The sequence below is a fragment of the Phocoena sinus genome, chromosome 12, assembly GCF_008692025.1.
Source record: "Phocoena sinus isolate mPhoSin1 chromosome 12, mPhoSin1.pri, whole genome shotgun sequence".
Classification (NCBI taxonomy): Eukaryota; Metazoa; Chordata; class Mammalia; order Artiodactyla; family Phocoenidae; genus Phocoena; species Phocoena sinus.
Genome location: NC_045774.1, coordinates 58,579,699 through 58,598,109, shown reverse-complemented (window position 1 = coordinate 58,598,109; position 18,411 = coordinate 58,579,699). Strand labels below are relative to the sequence as shown.

General features: G+C 47.3%; 1 protein-coding gene across 1 annotated transcript; it reads left to right on the top strand.

Moving 5' to 3' along the window:
• The first annotated feature begins 1,184 nt into the window (after positions 1–1,184).
• On the top strand, positions 1,185–9,899 carry PRDM13 (PR/SET domain 13). The gene is made up of 4 exons (XM_032651695.1): positions 1,185–1,530; positions 3,065–3,196; positions 3,495–3,615; positions 7,341–9,899. Exons 1-4 carry the CDS (start codon positions 1,387–1,389, stop codon positions 9,086–9,088), a joined length of 2,145 nt encoding a protein of 714 aa, XP_032507586.1. The 5' UTR covers positions 1,185–1,386; the 3' UTR covers positions 9,089–9,899.
• The last annotated feature ends 8,512 nt before the right edge of the window (positions 9,900–18,411 follow it).

The window sequence follows — 18,411 nt, the reverse complement described above, 5'->3', positions numbered from 1 at the left end:
TTTTCTGTGACCTTTGCTATAGTATTTTCCTTTTTTTTTTTTTTTTTAAGGAAAAGTCTGGTGTGTTGGTTCTGGGGAAATTAGCCCCAAGGAATTCATCCTCGTTTTAAACTTAAAAGCGTGCAGGACTTAGAGACACCGATGTAGAGAACAAAGTATGGACACCAAGGGGTGGAGGGAGACAGTGGCGGGTGGTGGTGGTGGTGGGACGAACTGGGAGATTGGGATTGACATATATACACTAATATGTATAAAATAAATAACTAATAAGAACCTGCTGTATAAAAAATAAATAAAATTCAAAAATACAAAAAAAGCGTGCAGGACTTGAGTCGTCGGTTGGTGTGCAGGGGAGACATGATTAAAAACCCAGCCCGCAGAACCCCTCTTCAAACCTCGGGTGCGGTCAGGGCACGCGAACCCCCGCAGCGTCCGGTCCTGCGGCCTCTTCCCGTTCTCCAGAGAAAGTGCGGCCCTGGGGTGCACCCGGGAGCAGAGATGAACAACTGACCTCGTCTCCCAAAACTAGTCCGGACGCTTCATACTTCGGGGCGAAACGGGACAGAGGGAACGGTAAAGCGGTTCTAAATAGAGGACTGGCCTGAACCCAATCCCCTGAAATGGTAATACGGCCGTTATTTAAAAAGTGTAGGTATTTTCTGGTGTTTTCCCATCAAGTACCTGCCTAATTTCTGTATGGCACACGCCAGAAATCAATAGAAGTTAACAAGTCCTCCAAACAGTCCCCATCTCTTTGTTTAATCTCCTTTACAATAAAGCCAAGGGGAGAGAATTAAAAATCTTTGAAGTAGACCAAGGCTCAAAGGAATCAGCCAAGTAGACTTAAAGTAGTCACTTATTTCCCAAAACTGGTTTGTCGGTGAACAATAAAAGGAAGTAAAATTTATGGAGAAATTATACAGTGGATTTGTCACTTAAAATATCGTAACTGTCTCGAGGACAATGCCCCATGCTGAGGATTAATGGTCCCGCCGGACCTTTGATTCACCAGCGCCTTTTCTTCGCCCTTGACAAATTGGATTTTTAGGAATGGGAAGGTCGCCTGGACCATTGTGCGCCAGCCATTCAGAGGCCTCGATTATGCAGGGGGCTGAGGGAACCATTCCATGTGACCCTCTCGGGTGGGACTCTGCAGCTGCTCTGCAGCGCAACTCTCTCACCAAACTCCGCGCCCTTGCGCTAGCGGTGCCAAAAGGCGCCCGCCCAGATTGAAAAGGCGCAGTGCCGGCCCGGCCGCGTCACTCCGAGGGCGGAGAACGCACGTCGGGGCGCGGCTAGCCAGCTAGCGCGCGGCTCAGGCTCAGTCGCTCGCGCCCTGCCGAGGACCCAGTGCGCCCGAGCGCCTGCCTGGCGGCGGCGGCAGCAATGCACGGAGCCGCTCGCGCTCCGGCCACCAGCGTGAGTGCCGATTGCTGCATCCCGGCCGGCCTGCGCCTCGGGCCGGTGCCTGGAACCTTCAAGCTGGGCAAGTACCTGTCAGACCGCAGGGAACCCGGGCCCAAGAAAAAGGTATTAGCCATTCCGACCTCCGCCCCCTGCCGTTCGTTCGCCTCCCCTTATCCTCTCCAGGAAAGGGGTGGATAGGGCCAGGGGAGGAAAGGGGTGACTGAGTCGTTACCTGCCAATTCTGCCAGTTGGAAGGGGACTCCGATCATTTCCCACAAGTCGCACTAGCCGAGAGCTGGACGTGGGCCGGGCTAGGGGAGAGGACGTGGCTGAGAGGGGACAGCCCCCGGGTGGGGTGCGTGGGGCTCTTTACGTGCCGGGACCACTCGGAACCCCCGATTTCCCCGGAGCGCTGAGGTGTTCTTCGCAGAGGCGACCCCTCCTCCCGCCGCATCTCTCCTCTCTTGGCAAATATGCCTCTTCTCTTTTATACAACTCACAGGCGCTGAGGACTTTTCTTACCTTCTGCCCTTCAATGAGCTAATTTGAGGCTTAAATTTGCCTTCAAATAATTTGATCTCATCGTCTCCGAAAAATTTATCCTTGGGGACTCTCAGTTCCTAGAACAACCCCAGGTGTTTCCTTCCGCGGGTGTCTGCTTGGGGGTTCGGGGTGAATGGAGAGAGGGTGCCCCAGGTGGTGGCTCTAACGCAGACTCCGAGGACGAGGAGCGCCCAGCCACGAGGGGCACCGGGGCTGAGCGCCTGCAGCCGGGCTCGGAGGGGCCAGAATCGCAGTTGGGAGGCGTCAGGGCCAACCCGCCCGCTCCGACTTCCCGAACAGCGTCGCGAACCCCGACCAGAGAGAGGTTCTAACAGGCCCCCGCCCGCCCCGAGGCGTCTCAGCGGGCGAAGGTCGACCAAATGACACCAGGAATGAAGGCAGGAGCCCGGTGGCGTGGGCAGGGGTGACTGGGAAGAGGACTTTAGACTACAGCTTTCTTGTAAGGAATTGCTCCGGGCCCGGTCGACGGGACCCGCATCTGGCTCATGACGCAATCATCCTCTTCTCCAGAGTAGTATAGCCAGGCTCGCCGTGCACCGCTCCATCTTCTTTAAACGCGCTTTAATTGCTTTTAAATGGCCGGCCAGCGCGCGGCCGCTTTGTTCAGACAGTTTCGCCGCGGGGCTCGCGGGCACCTCCGCGTTTTGGTGCGGTGCCGCTGGAATGCGGAGGCAAGAGAAGAGGCGCGGGACACCCTGCGTTCTGGGACTGACTTAGAAACGTCTCTAGCCCGGTATCGGGTCTGCTCTTAGAGCTGCGAGACGGAGAGCTGGGGTGGGGGTGGGAGACGTCTTGGCACGAGATGTGCCCAGGCACTTGGGCAGGATGCTTTCACTCCTCGTGCTGTCAAAGTGGGACAAGACGGGTGGGGTCGGCGGGGGGGGGGATCTGTTATAGTAGCCAGCCTCCCCTCTTCCTCCCTCCCCCAAGCAAGGGTCCTAAGGACTTACTCTCCTCCCAGCAGCCCACAGCAGTCTGGCCAACATGAGCACAACCATTTTCCTGAGTCGGCTGGGGGTGGAGGATACACTTGCCCGATGGGTTGTGGGCCTGGTCGTGGCACGGGGGAGAACGACCACTGCTTGTGTTGCAGGTGCGCATGGTGAGAGGGGAGCTGGTGGACGAGTCGGGGGGCTCCCCCCTGGAGTGGATAGGGTTAATCCGGGCAGCCAGGAACCCCCAGGAACAGACTCTCGAAGCTATTGCAGACTTTCCCGGAGGACAGGTACTGTGGGCTTTCCCGCCCCCCCCACCCCACTGCCAGTTCTATCTACCAAACAGTCACTGATATTAAGAGCAAAGCACTTTAGCTAGAGGTCTCATTTAAACGTCCGAACAACCCTATAAGGTAGATACTATTATTTTCCTGGTTTGAAAAATGAGGGAATTGAGGTTCAGAGAGGTCCAATAGTTTTCCCAGCGTCACAGAGAGTCAGGGCGCGGAATCGAACCTTTCCTCTCAGTTGTTTTTTGACCGATTACCCAGGAAATGACAGCAAGCTGTCCTGTTCCTTGCGTCCCAGATCTTCTACCGAGCGCTGCGAGACGTCCAGCCAGGGGAGGAGCTGACCGTGTGGTATTCCAACTCCTTGGCGCAGTGGTTTGACATCCCCACGACTGCAACTCCGACGCATGACGAGAAAGGTACCGCCTCTGAGAAAGCCTTCGGGTCAGCGCGGGTAGGCGAGAGTCCAGCCCTCCTCCGGTCTTTGGGCCCGTCCCTAGACTTGAAGGGTCTTTTTCCTGCGCTGTGTAAAACTGAATTCATACTCCCTGTCGGAGTGGGCAGAGGCGACGTCATCACTACCTCCTTTAAATCAACAGTAAATGGTAAAAACAAACCAACAGTAAATGATAAAAACAAACCATAATAATCTGGCTCTTGATGGCAGGGAAAAAATACTCTTTGTGAATTTCATGCAGGTCATCCTTTCTGATTGCATACCCATAGAGACAGTTATTTACTCACCTAAGAATCAATAAAGATGCTTTAACGTAGTGTTAGGGTAACCACCTCATGAGCTCCAAAAAGTGTAACTCAAACCTGGAATGCTTTTGAAGGCGAGGGGCATCTCTTCACTGGTTTGGAGGAAAGTAATGTATTTCTACAGCATTTTAGAAGCATTACGGTACTTACAGCTGGTCAGTTGGCAGGTACTGAGGCCCTTCCATTTAAATGGTATTTATTCATTTCCCTCTCCCTACTTAAATCGAAACTGGGATGTATCCCAGTTTCTTCTCAGATTTATTTGACCCCTTCCAAAGCCAAGAGCGGATTTATGCAAATTAAGGTGCAGTAACTAAAGAGAAAAACATTTTCAAACCTTCCCTAGAACACTGAGGAACACTTCCTGTGGAAAAAGGCTGGGAGGTGCTAAAATAGTTAAGATCTTGAGACTCCTTGTTATTGCACAACACTTCCATGACTTTCTTTGTTCTTTGCCAGTTGTTTTTGTTTGTAATTTCTCCTAAAGACACAGTTATATTATTTAAACTCAACATCATGGATGCCGTCAACTATTTTAACACATTCTCCTGAATTTCCTGCTCAATCTCATTCCTTCAGAAATAGAGTTAAAGATCTCAATACTAGTGTGGGACTTAGGAAACAATTAATGAATAAGAGAATGAAGTTAATTCAAAATGATGAATCACTTCACTTCAGAGTGTCACTGTCTTCTGTAAACTAATTCTATTGATTTTGTGGGTAGATCTGTATGTACAGTATTCATAAAAGTTATCTTAGTTTGTTCCTTGCATCACATTACATCCTCTTGTCAACTTCTTCCAGTAAAAGGGAAACATGACAAAAGCCCCATAGTGGAAAACTCTCAAATCTGCCACTATAGAACAATTTCAAGGACTCCTGGCCTTTGGGGGCCAGGAATTTTTGCACAGAACACCCTTCTTTAGACACTCTCAAATAGTACAAAAGCAACTTTTTTGAGTGGTGGCCCTCATGTTTTCATTTCAGTCAATAGAGCCTATAAACATCATATGGTCACAGATATCAAAAGAGACACCATTTTCCTTTTGGGGAATGTGTGGGTTACTTTGAACCCTGACTTCCACAGCTTTGAGGTGCTTGAAATCTTGACCACCTTAGAGTTACATCCAGGAGAGGAGGCAAAATCACTTATGAAGTGTGTTTGGTACTTTTGGCATAGGTTGGATTTCAGAATCCAGAGAACATGTCAGTTCATTAGGATAAACAAACAAACAAGAAGAACACAGTGAAACAGAAAACATACATTTGCTTAAACCTTGAAAAGAGGAAGAAATAAGTAGGGATGGCTGCTATTCTTCCAATATTGACTAACCCCAGTGGGTTTCAATTCCATAGTAAGATTAACAAAAATACTGACTCTTTGTTTTAGGAACAAAGCTTACTTGGCTTTGCATTGAGCTGAGTCACTCTAGGGCAGCCTCTGAAAATGCCCTCTTTAAAAAGGGGTGATGAGAGGAAGGTTCTGAACTTAGCAGGAAGAAGGTTACTTAATATATTAAATCAACATACCCACCAAGAGAACTCAGGTAGTCTCTTCTCTCTCTCTTTTTATGAAGATTTATTTTACATGGCTGTTCAATACAACAGAAATATTGAATTGATTTTTATTTAAGTCTTCCATAAATAATTAGGATAGGGCACATAGGCAAATCCTCTTCCCTTCTTTTTCGTTCTGATCTACCTTGGCTTCAGCTGGAATAATCTGCTCCTTACTTGAACTTCCACCTTAGTTATCTGGGAGGACTACTTGCTTTATACAAATTCAGAAGCAAAATACATCAAGGGAGGAATATCTGAAAATTCCCCCCATTGTTGTTTCTGTAGTAATGTTTTAGAAGTTTAAGCTACTTGTGTGCAAGGAGGAAAAATTTAACTTTCCCATTACATTTAATGAAACTGACATTTACTTTGGATACTTCCTTGTGGCTCAACTAACTTCTTTCTCACAGACATCCTTCCCTTCAGTATTATTGATCAACCACAATATTTAAAAAGACATCCAGGGCTTCCCAGGTGGCACGGTGGTTGAGAGTCCGCCTGCCGATGCAGGGGACGCGGGTTCGTGCCCCGGTCCGGGAAGATCCCACATGCCGCAGAGCGGCTAGGACCGTGAGCCATGGCCACTGAGCCTGCGCGTCCGGAGCCTGTGCTCCGCAACGGGAGAGCCCACAACAGTGAGAGGCCCGCGTACCGCAAAAAAAAAAAAAAAAAAAAAAAAAAAAAGACATCCAATTGCAAGCTCGTTGTTCTCTGTAGGGATGTAACATGACCTTTTTGAGTGAAAATTAACTTCTACCATGTGATCAAAATCTGTTTCATACATGTGTCTTTTGATTGTGTTCATAGACCCTAGCAAAATTTAAAAACAACTGTTAATAATATTAAACACACAAAAAAGGTTTGATGCCAAAAGCATGTATATAGTCCCTGATATAAAATGGTGCACTTATCAAAAGTTGAGTGTATTATTCTCACACACACACACACACCATATATATTTTATAAGGACTTTACTAAGCTTGGATTTGTGCAGCTATCTAGGAGTTAATTAATTACCAGGTGAAACAACTGACAAGGTAATGCAACATCATCCTTCTGTTTTTAGAATATCAGGACATAAGACTTTTTCTTTTCTCCCATCAAATTAAATGGGGTTAAAGAGGAAATAAAGATACAAATAATTTTGAAGAATAGCAAATCATAGTCCCTATGTGGTCCTTCAGTTGGTCACGCTCCAGGAAAACCTCAGGCAAAGTGTTTAAGGCTGGGAGGGGGTGGTGGAGGGTGGGTAGTGGACATAAAAGACATTGTTCTATGAAAAGGAATGATTACATATGGCCCATACATACAGGATATTGTCTCGCCTGGTAATGAGGCGCTCACGACCATTAGATTGGCCTTTGTTCAGTTTACCCAAACTCCTTGACATACGCCACCTATTCTGCAAACGCCAACAGATGGGCCCAGGCCCACCACAGCCCCAAACACTTGATTTAAAGCAACAGCTGCTCTCGGCTCTTCCCTGGCCAGCTTGCCTGAGCGCTGCCCTCTCAAGAAAGATTTGCTCGCATGGCCCGGAGGAAGTCTTCGTTGGAAAGGCCCAGGTCACCCCTCTCGGCCCTGAGTAGTCTCAGAGGATGGAGATGGTGACAAAGTTGGCCATTTGGGGCTTCTCGGAGTCCTCGCTACAATGGGGCTACCGAACTCACTTATTCGCCGGAACTCAAGAATACTCCTGCTTCTTCCCATACCGCTGGTCAAAACCTGGGCTTTGCCTTGGGCGCGCTGGCGCTTTTTTTCTCTCTCGCTTGCTTGCTTCTCACTGGGTCGCTTTTTCGCTTTTTCACTTTTTCTCGTCCAGGGGAGGAGCGCTACATTTGCTGGTACTGCTGGAGGACGTTTAGATACCCCAACAGCCTTAAGGCGCACCTACGTTTCCACTGTGTGCTCAGCAGCGGCGGGGGCCGCGCCTACCTGCACCACGAGCACACGGCTCGCCAAGGCGCTGCCCCGGCCGCGGATGGCCTTCGCCTCTCCCCGAAACCCCCGGCGCCAGACTTCGCTGCGGCCGCCCCGGCGGGCACTCTTCGGGCCCACCCGCAGGTGCCGCCGGCCCTCCAGGCTTGCGGAGCGCGGGAGAGCAACAAGCGCGAGGCCTCCTCCGCGCCCTCGGCCACCTCGCCACCCCTGGCCAAGTGGGGGCCGTCCAAGAAGGGCAAGGAGCAGCCGGAGCGCATCCTGGACATGAGTGGTGCTGCCCGGGGACACGGCCACTTCCTCGGCATCGTGGGAGGTTCCCCAGCGGGGGGCGGCGGCTTGGCTTTCTATCCTGGCGTGCGCTCGGCTTTCAAGCCCGCTGGCTTGGCCAGGGCAGCCGCGGCCGCGCACTGCGACCCCTACCGGGAGGAGGGCGGCGACAAACCTGGGGCCAGCCTGGCCTTAAGCAGGCTGCTGGGCGGGGGCCGGGTGGGCGGACGCCCGGGAAGCGGGGAGAACCCGGCGGCGGGCGAAGCGGGCCACCACCATCACCACCACGCGCACCATCACCACCACCACCACCCCAAATGCCTGCTCGCAGGGGACCCGCCGCCTCCTCCTGGCCTGCCCTGCTCCGGGGCTCTGCGCGGCTTCCCTTTGCTCCCCGGGCCCTCAGAAGAAGCGTCCGCCTTCAAGCACGTGGAGCGCGCCCCTCCCGCAGCCGCCGAGCTGCCGGGAGCGCGTTACGCGCAGTTGCCCTCGGCGGCCGGGCTGCCCCTTGAGCGCTGCGTGCTGCCCGCCCCCGACGCAGGCGGCCTCAAAGGCTACCCGGGTGGCGACTGCAGCCACCTGCCCGCCGTCATGCCGGCCTTTACCGTCTACAACGGGGAGCTACTCTACGGCTCACCGGCCGCTGCCACTTATTACCCGCTCAAACTGCACTTCGGCGGGCTGCTCAAGTATCCGGAGTCCCTCTCTTATTTCAGTGGGCCCGCGGCGGCGGCGGCGGCGGCGGCGACCGCTCTGAGCCCGGCCGAGCTGGGCTCCCTGGCTACCATCGACCGAGAGATCGCCATGCACACGCAGCAACTGTCGGAGATGGCGGCCGGGAAAGGCCGCGGCCGCCTGGACGCGGGAACGTTGCCCGCGGCCGTCGTGGCGGCGGGTGGCGCTGGGGGTTGCGGCAGCGGGGGCGGCGGCGCGGGCAAGCCCAAGACGGGCCACCTGTGCCTCTACTGCGGCAAGCTGTATTCGCGCAAGTATGGGCTCAAGATCCACATGCGAACGCACACGGGCTACAAGCCGCTCAAGTGCAAAGTGTGCCTGCGGCCCTTCGGCGACCCCAGCAATCTCAACAAGCATATCCGGCTGCACGCCGAGGGCAACACGCCCTACCGCTGCGAGTTCTGCGGCAAGGTGCTGGTGCGACGCCGGGACCTGGAGCGCCACGTCAAGTCCCGCCACCCCGGCCAGAACCTGCTGGCCAAGGCGGCCGACGGCCCGGGCGCGGAGCCTGACTACCCCCCGGAGCCGGGGGAGCCCAAGAGCGACAACGACAGCGACGTGGACGTCTGCTTCACCGACGACCAGAGCGACCCTGAGGCCGGGGGCGGTGGCGAGCGCGACTCGTAACGAGTCTTCCTGGGAAGCGGGGAGTATGGGGCCGTGGACAGAGAGAAAAGGGGCTTCTGTTCTGGGAGAAGAGGAACTGCTGGTGGTGAGAAGGGCCCAGCGGACAAAACCGGTTTTGTTTTGGTTGGGCGCCGCATTTGGAACGGTGAGAAATCGCTGGTCCGATGCTGAAACTCTGAGCAAAGGTTTCGAGGTGGCTTAAAGAAATCTTGCCTTCCGAGCATACCGAGGGCCGCGGGTCCCAGCGCGCTCCAGGCTCCTGGACTCCGCAGATAGGCTCCGTCACCCCCCAAGCCAGGCGGTCTGCTCTCGGAGTTTAGGATCACATTAATGTGAAGCCACAGCGCCCTCGAGGGTGCCGAATTTAACCGCCACGTATTTTTAAATTGTTCTTTTTTGTGGAGAAAATTGTGCCTTTTGAAACGACGTTTTGTGTGTGTATTTTACATTAGCATTTCACTGCATAGGCAAAACAGTAGTCACAATTCGGTAGATGTGACATCCATACACTTGTTTCCATTTCATCTGTTTTCGTGTCAAGGACTGCGCCTCGCTGCATTGAAGATATAGTGGTAGCAGGTGTACAAATTGGTCAAGTTGCAATTATTTATAAGAGAATAGTGACAAATGTAAAATATCTAAAGCATGAATCTAAGAGCACACAATATATAATTTTAAAGAAAATGTCCTATTTGGTAGAGTACAAATGTGATGTATGTTGTTTTATAATGAATGATGTACAGTGGATTCAGTATTTTCGTCTTGGTTCCAGTTTGTGCAATCTTTAATAAAAATAAAGATAAGAATGAGAGTTTGTTCACTTAGCAATTTCAGCAGATCTTTTAAAGAAATCGTTTAATTTGAAAACGGTTTTCAAGGAGACTCCATAATACAATAAATTAGAGGACACTTGAATACTTTGATTATTCATTAAATAAATTTTAAGTACTGTTGTAATAGGAAAATATACAATTTTTAATACGTGCATTTCACAGGCTCCCAGCTAGCAGGCAAAACAATTGTTTTCTGAAACCATTGTTAATCATGCTAAGTGTTTTCATCTTTATGGAAAAAAGCTAATGACCTTCAAGGAAAAACACACCCACACACAATATTTCTCATCAAAAAGAACTGTGGAACTGTAGAATCACTATTTCTTGTTACGTACACTTCGACAGAACTTCCCATGGGAAGCAAGAAAAAGGAAACTTGAATAGTGCTTTTATGATTTGTACACTTTAATATTCATTCAACAAATACTGAAGGAGGATCTATTTTGTTGGAGGTGCTGATCTATCTGCTTTATGTAGGTCCCCCGCCTCCCATGTACACCTTTCAACAATCTCCTGCTGTCTGAATGGGTCCCATTTTACAGAAGAGAAAGTATACTCTTCAAGGTCACTACTGGGAGGCCCATAATTAGAAGGAAAAGTTAGAAGCAGTGACTTTATTTATGGGTATAAAAAATTAATGCTAACTAATGGAAGGATATCACAAAGAATATAATTTTGTGGGCTAAAATTGGAAAACACCTCCTCTACCTCCCATTCCCTCTCCCCACATGCTTTCTGGGGTTTCACTGCAGTTACTAGGAAGAGGAGGACAAGTCACACTCCTCTGCTAAGGGTAGGTACCCTAACAGCCCAGGTCTGCAGCGCTCTTCCCAGAGGTTGGTGGGAAGTATCTAGTGGGTCACCAAAGGGTCTTGGATATGACCCTGATGATTTAACTCAGTTAAAAATGTCCTTTATTTTCTGCATTCTGACTACTGTGGCAGTCTCCAACCTGCTGTCTTCCATTTGGGAACACGGCCTCAGTCACTGGGTGGCAGGCAGGGACTTTCTCTAACCCATCGCAGCAGGAGGCATGGGTGGGAGATGAAGGGCATCTAAGTTCTATGGGCGGTGATCAGCAAAAAAGATTTCTTCTATGGGAAAACTTATGCTGGGAATTATAGGCTTTTTAGTGTCAGCTGACCTGAAAATGTTTTGCTTTGTAAAAGAAAGCCCAAAGAGAAACAAAATATACGTGTGGATTAACATTTACATATGGTGACAATGATACTACCATTGATCCTTATGCTATTTGCAATTCTTTCTTCTCTGCAGAGGAACAAGGTTTAGTGATGGCCTTGCCACACAGAATTGGAAGTGAACCCAAGCATCTGCCAGTTCAGCCTGGGCTCCAGGATCCCAGGGCTTATCACTGCCTACTTAGTATTATGGTCCTGCCCTTTGAAGCAAAGCTTAAAACCAAATCCACACTTACAGAGAAATATTGGAAAACTTTTCTGAAATCAGATCGTGTAAGTCCTCAAGGAAAGTGAGAAAGGCTGCCCAGATTTGAAACACAGGAAGTTTTAACAGCTATAAAAGTCATGTTTCCTTCTCCCATTTCTTAGCTCAGTACTCAGTCCTATAACTTGTTTTGTGTGAAAATAGCCTTTAAAGAAATAAATTAAAAATAGTTTGGAAAGGAAATGCATTTAAAATTGATAAATATTTAATAAAACAACTCCAGCCTTCTGTTTTCCCCTTTATAATTGATATCTACTATGTTATTAGAATAAATTCCAACATAAAAATGAAAATTGAATACAGATTTAAAAGGCTCTCAATCGTAGATCATTCATAATTCTCCATAGGTTGCCTCAGATAACCTCTATATTTGTCCGCGGGTGTGCACACTATCATACATAATTAATGCAATTATTTATCTTAATGATGAAATCAAATCAGTGATGTACAATCAGTAACAATATTACTTATTTTAAGTGGTTCAGCTGACAATGTTTCTCAGGTCACTTCCTTCAGTCTCCTATCCCTTTCTCTCCACTCCCAGCCCCCAACACTCAATTCTTCTCATCCTGATATCCACAGCTAACTGTGAAGGTTACACTAAAGCCACTGGAAGTTCCTGAGATTTTAACTGAATATTTTGTAACAAAAGATTTTTTTAAAAAATCATTTTTGACTGCATTGGGTCTTCGTTTCTGCGCGCGGGCTTTCTCTAGTTGCAGCAAGCGGTGGCTTCTCTTGTTGCGGAGCACCGACTCTAGGCGCGCGGGATTCAGTAGTTGTAGTTCGTGGGCTCTAGAGTGCAGGCTCAGTAGCTATGTGCTCCGTGGCATGTGGGATCTTCCCGGACCAGGGATCGAACCCATGTCCCCTGCACTGGCAGGCGGATTCTTAACCACTGCACCACCAAGGAAGTCCCAAAAGATATTTTAAAAAATAGGAGAATTCATACCTTTTAGAAGTGAAAGACTCTAGATTGCTTAGGTCTAGTTAATTCAGACATGAAAATGTTTTGCTAAGCTGGATAAATCATCCAGACATGGGTTCTAGGCTTACCTTCTCTCACTTGCTTGGCATCTTGGGCCAATCTTTCTCAATTTCCTCATCTGTAAAACAGGTTGAAATGAGCCATAAGGTAGTTATGAAGACTGAATGAGTTAATTCAGTTAAACTCCTTTTAGAATCAAGCCTGACAGTGAGCTCTCTAACAGTATTTACAAATCTCTAGCAACTCTTTGTGGTTTTATTTCGAAGACATCAACGAACGAGATAAGGGGAGATGCCCTTTCATAGGCATTAGCATCTTTTTGCAGGGCACTCGCTATCCCCTTGGTTCACTTCTAGCCCCGATAAACTCTCAACAATTTCAGTAAAGGACTCACACTTTTGCTAAAGAGAAATTTCTTCAAGCTCCTTATTAATCCATCTTTCCATTTAAAATTCAGACACTGGTTCAAATGGTTCATAGTGGTTACGTGAACGGGAAGAAAAGTGTTCTTCGTCTGCTGTCACTAATTTTTTAAATGCTTGGCTGTGCTTGCGGTGAGCCATGAGTTTTAGCAGAAGAATGCAAAGGAGGTGACCGTGCGTACATCTTCCCTCCTGAGCGGAGCAGAGAGCGGAGTACAAGGCAGGAGCTGCAATTCCCCAAGGCTGTACTGTGGGGAAAGTTTATTTACCGCCTAGATTGAGAGAAGAAGGCAGGCGGCGGCGAGCCTCCAGATTGGAACTGTAGTTCGCGTGAGCTGGAAGAGCTTAGTGGTACTGGTTGCGGGGTTCCAGAGCCGAGAGGGCGGTGATTGACTGCTCCCGTTAGTTCGAGCGCTCCCATTGGCTCATCCCTTGGAGCCAGGGTTGCTATTGGTAGAGGGCTGGTCGCGCGCGAAGATCCGGGCAGGCTCGCGAGAACCCCGGGCCCAGGCGCCGCTTGGGTGAGTGTTGCGAGTGTGTGTGTGTGTGTGTGTGTGTGTGTGTGTGTGTGTGTGTGTGTGTGTGTGTGTGTGTGTGTGTGTGTGTGTGTGTGTGTGTGTGTGTGTGTGTGTGTGTGTGTGTGTGTGTGTGTGTGTGTGTGAGTCTCGCCGCGTTTGGGTGTACAGTCCGGGAACCCAGAAGGGAGAGAGACGCGGGAAAAACCCCGCGGCGCCCAGCAGGCGGCCCGGGGAGTCGCAGGCGCCGAACTAGTCCTTGTTTCGGTGTCCCTGGCCTGCGGTGGCAGGGAGCTGCGGCACCAGCACTGCGCGCCCTCGCCATCTGCTGCTTCCCCCAAGGGAAGAGCGAAGAGGCGCTGGCGCCGTCGGGAGGTCAGCCTTGACCCTTGGCCACCCAGGTGTGGGTTGTGAAGGGGAGGACTCAACAGACGGCGGGGCCAATGTGTTTAGTTCCAGAAGGAGTGTGGCACTCGCTCTGGGCTGGGTGACCTTCCTACAAAAGATGAAAGCAGCGCTTCTGTCCTCTGCGACTGTAGTTTAATTCAAATTAGGTGTAACCGCTGTAAGACAGACAACTTGTTAATGCCTTTGCCTTGCAAACGATCCTAGGGCCCTTCAAAAAGTGACTGAGATTGGGTGGACTCTATGTATGCGTGTAAACCCTTTAAAGACTGATTTTATTTCAGTATGTTTTAATAATTTCAGTTTTAAGCATATCATGTAAGTAGATAAAAATTAAAGCACAAGTTGGTTAAACAATATAAAAGTGATAGCATAAAAGATTTTTTTGGTAATTCGAATCAAATAGATTGAGAGGAACGTTTTCATACAGAGGGAACTTTATTAAAAATAAAATAAATCCGATATCCAAATATCATGAATATTCCTCTCCTTTTTTTTTTGGTATCCACATACACTTTTGCATAATTCAGTATTGTAGGAAATGGCTTTCTATACATATTTCCTATTTTTGATGTTGGCAGTACAGGAATGTTCCTGGAGGTTAGTTTAAGTAGCGAATGATTTAAAATCCAGCTTTTCATGGCAAGTTGTATTTGAATGGGAGACACTCAATTCCAGTGATTTGAGTAGAAAGTCTTAGGTAGAAATGTCTTATGTGACAGGAGATACAGTGAAGAGAGATGCAATAGCAGATGGCTTTACATAAGAACGTAGTGAAGGTCAAAGATAGTTTTTAATCCTTTTTTTAAATATCCCTGACAACCGGCAGAAAGATAAGATTCTATACTTGACACTGAACAGTTGATTCCTGAATTACCACCTTAAGGTATAATGAGACATGACCAGGTCAGGTTTAAGCTTACTTGAGTGCATCGGACCATAGCAGAACACGTCTGTGAGCAACAAAATGCTTTCAGGTATGCTAAAAGTCAGTCCAATGAGAAATGAGTCAATGCTGGATGTCGCATTTTATAAGCCTATTTGTGATTTTCAGAAAGCTGGAGAAAGAAATGCCTTAGCAACCAAGAAGACACAGAGAAAAGAAAATCTATTAGGGGCTTTATAGGGTAGACTTTCTGAATTATTTAAAGTTAACATGCTGAAATGTGAGCTCAGGATACTGGCTTTGCAACTGTAGGTGCTTGTATATATACTGTGCCTTATGTTTGTTTCCAAAATCAATGTGTGTATTACTGTCGTGAATTGGTAGTTTGGGACTTCCTGATATACATACTGGCCAGCAGTCTCCTTATAAAGTGAGAAAAAAAATTAGCTTTGCCTTGAGAATGTTTTGGGAGAGAACTCATTTCATTACATCTTCATTATCTCATTTAATCTTTGTAACAACCTATTTTACAGATAAGGGAAATGAAGCTTATGTTGCTCAGCCAGCTAGAACTAGTCCTAGAATGCATTCCTAGGCTTGTCGAATCCAAGCCTGACTCTCAGCATTCTATATGTCCTCTTTAAAACAGTCATCTGCTGTAGGAAGTGTCCAGAAATTCAGTTTGAATCCTTTAACTGGATCCAGTGAATGTTTTACTAGGACAGTGATGCAGTAAGCTGAAAGAACAATGGTGCCTAGACTTTTTCAGCTGGAACTAGAGTTAAATTAGAGACCATCTTTGCCTTGTTATATATTTGAAATTATTTGAATTCTGGTAAATCCCTATAAGTCTGGGTTCCGTTTAGTCTAACCTGGCTTGGTCTTGTTAAACACAAAGATGTATCTACAGAGGTGAGTCTAGAGTGTCCCACCTGTGATCCTGAGGACCCTAGAAAGGAAGGTATGATAATTTGATTCTGTTTAGAATTTCAGGACCAACTATGTACTGCCAGAGAATCACCCAATTCCCAAGTAAGTCCCTAAATTTTTTCCCAGTCTCCTAGCATCCCTTGGGACTGATCACCTCTGGTGTACTTCAGTCAATTTTCAAACTTTTTCACATGTAGCAGGCTAGATTCCTGGGAGTCTAGGCCACGCGGGGTGCAGGGGTGGCACTGGGCTGCCCTGAAGCTGCTCTGATGATGGTAGAACCAAGGGTGATCAGAAAGAGAGAAATACAAGGGCAAAATCAAAATAGAATGTCAGGCACATTGCCATCTGGAAAGAGCCAGGCTGAGGCAGAATCTCAGTAGATACAGGCAGCAGAATAAAAAGCAGAATGAAACCAAACTAGAACAAGAAGGTTGGTGTAGAATGAAGGAGGTGGAGAAGGAGTGAGACCTTGAATGACTGGAGCCTGGATATCGGTATTTTCTAAAAAATTAATTTTGGTTTTTAAATAGGTAATATGCTCACATGTTCAAAGATAAATAGGTATAAATAGGTTTATATTTAGGAGTCTTAGTCCTCCCTCATTACTGTGCACTCCAGTCCTAGAGGTAATTTCAGGGGTAGATTTATTGTGAAGCTCTCTGGTGCAAGCTCCTTCCAAGACTTGTACTTAATTTTGTCTTCTTTTTCTTAAAGTGATCCCCCTCCCCAAAAAAGGTACGAAATCTGGATCTTTACTTTGTAACTATTTACTTGATTTCTTGTGTACTTCCAGTGTTTCTTTTATAAGTATAAACACCCAAGAATGGATGTATTCTTATTTTCCTCCCTTTCTTAAGCTGAAGATTTTTCCCCTGTACCTTTTGGATTTTTTTCTTTTAGTAGTATACTCTGAAGGTCTTTCCATAGCAGTCCAAAGAGAGCTTTCTCATTCTTTTTTCTTTTCTGCTGCACAGTATTCCAGTGTGTAGACATTCATAGATTATTCAACCATTGTTTTGTTGATGGACAAGTGGGTTGTTTTCTATAAAGAATGCTTCAATGAATAACTTGTGCTAAGTGATTTTGTAGGTGTGACTCAGTTATTTTTCAGAAGGTGTCACTACTCTGATTATAGTGGGGAGGTGGTCAGTGAGGACTGAGCTGGCCAGGATAGTATCAGAACCAGACCAACCTCTAGGAGATGGATGAGTAGCTGACTGCCCAACTTGCTCCTTTTCTCCGTGGTTAGAAAACTCAGAGTACCTTTAGCTCTTGACCATATTCTTCAAAGGGAGACAGCAGCGGAGCTTCCATCCCATTCTTGTATTCTCTTGGGAATTTGGCAAAGAATCCGTGGGAGACCTTAGCTATAGGACTGCACTTCTTCAGGCCAGGCAACATGGAAATCCTAATGTTACACTAACATGGAAAACATGTGTTTGTGTGTACTTGCATTTGAATCTTTAAAGTTCTTTTCTATCTACGCTACCCTCAGATTTTGATTTCCCTATGATGTGTATTATTTAAAAACACCTTGTGCAAAACCATCTTTGGGATTATGATTCACATCTGTAACTGGATGACTGCAGTGTGGGCCTGTGGTAAGTAGCACGTACAGAGCACAACCCACACCAGCTGTAGAACAGTGGCAAGCACTCCAGTAGGGAAACAAACGAAGGCAATTGAGATGCACTTGGCCATGGAACAAAGATGAAAATGACATTCACTTGTAAATGAGTTTTCTGTGTTTGATGTAAACAGAATGACATGTGTTTTGTAGGAAGACATCCATGACCTTAGGATAGTTGCTGAATTCATTACCTGGATTTGCACATGTTTCTGACATTTTATCATTATTGGTGTATCTCACGTTCTAACAATCTCTAGGTTTTTAATTTATTTAGAAACATTTCCATGATTTTCTGTCCTAGGAGATGATCTGAGAGTTCTGTGAGATGCTCATCACCGAAAGGCTAAGTGTCCTGCAATAAAACTTGAATCTGGCATCTTGCGCTTAGGTAAGGGAATGGTTGAACTTACAGAGCTGAACTTAGAGGATCAAGAGGAAGAACATCTTCTCGGCTGTGTCTTTCATTGCTAGCCGTGGTCCCCAACCTAGACATTTCCTCAAGCATTAGACTTAGATGATTGCTATGTGGCTTTGCTTTCTGACCCTCATTCATCTTTCAACCCCTATTTAAAATCTCCCCTGTCCTCTGTAGTTTTCTCTGACTGTCCCAGCCCAAGGTGGTCTTTTCCTTCTCGAACTTCCACAGCAAGTGCTCTATGGGACTTATTTGTCACTTATTTTGTCAAAGGCATATATTGCACACAGAATATGTCATTTGCTTTTAAAAATATCCCTGGTATAATACTTAGGCATAGATATTCAACAAATATTCGAGAATTAATTGATTAAATACTCTGAATTTCTCATTCTTTTGAACACTATGTTGAAGCACTGAGCGCCTGCTACATACCAGGCATTGTACTGGTTGGGGACACAGGATGGTTAAGATTGTCTCAGGCTGCTGGTGGTCTACTGGAGGAAGCAAAGGCAGGAACAGAAATTGATAACACGGTGTTCTGGGCATATTGATGGAGATAAGCACAGAGGAAGGACACTTCTTTGATCAAATAAAGAAGAGGGTAAGGGCAGGGAAGGAGTTAAATAGGCAAAAGCTTCCCAGAGGAGGTGACGCCTGAACTAAGTCTTAAAAGATGGATAAGAGTCATATAGGTCAAGTGTAAAGAGAGATGGAAGGACATTTCCAACAGACAGGATAGCATGAGGGAAGAGACTGAGTGGAGAAGCAGCACGGATAGATGTGAGAAATTCCAGGCAGTGTAGCGCTGCTGGTGGGCAGAGCAGCAAGC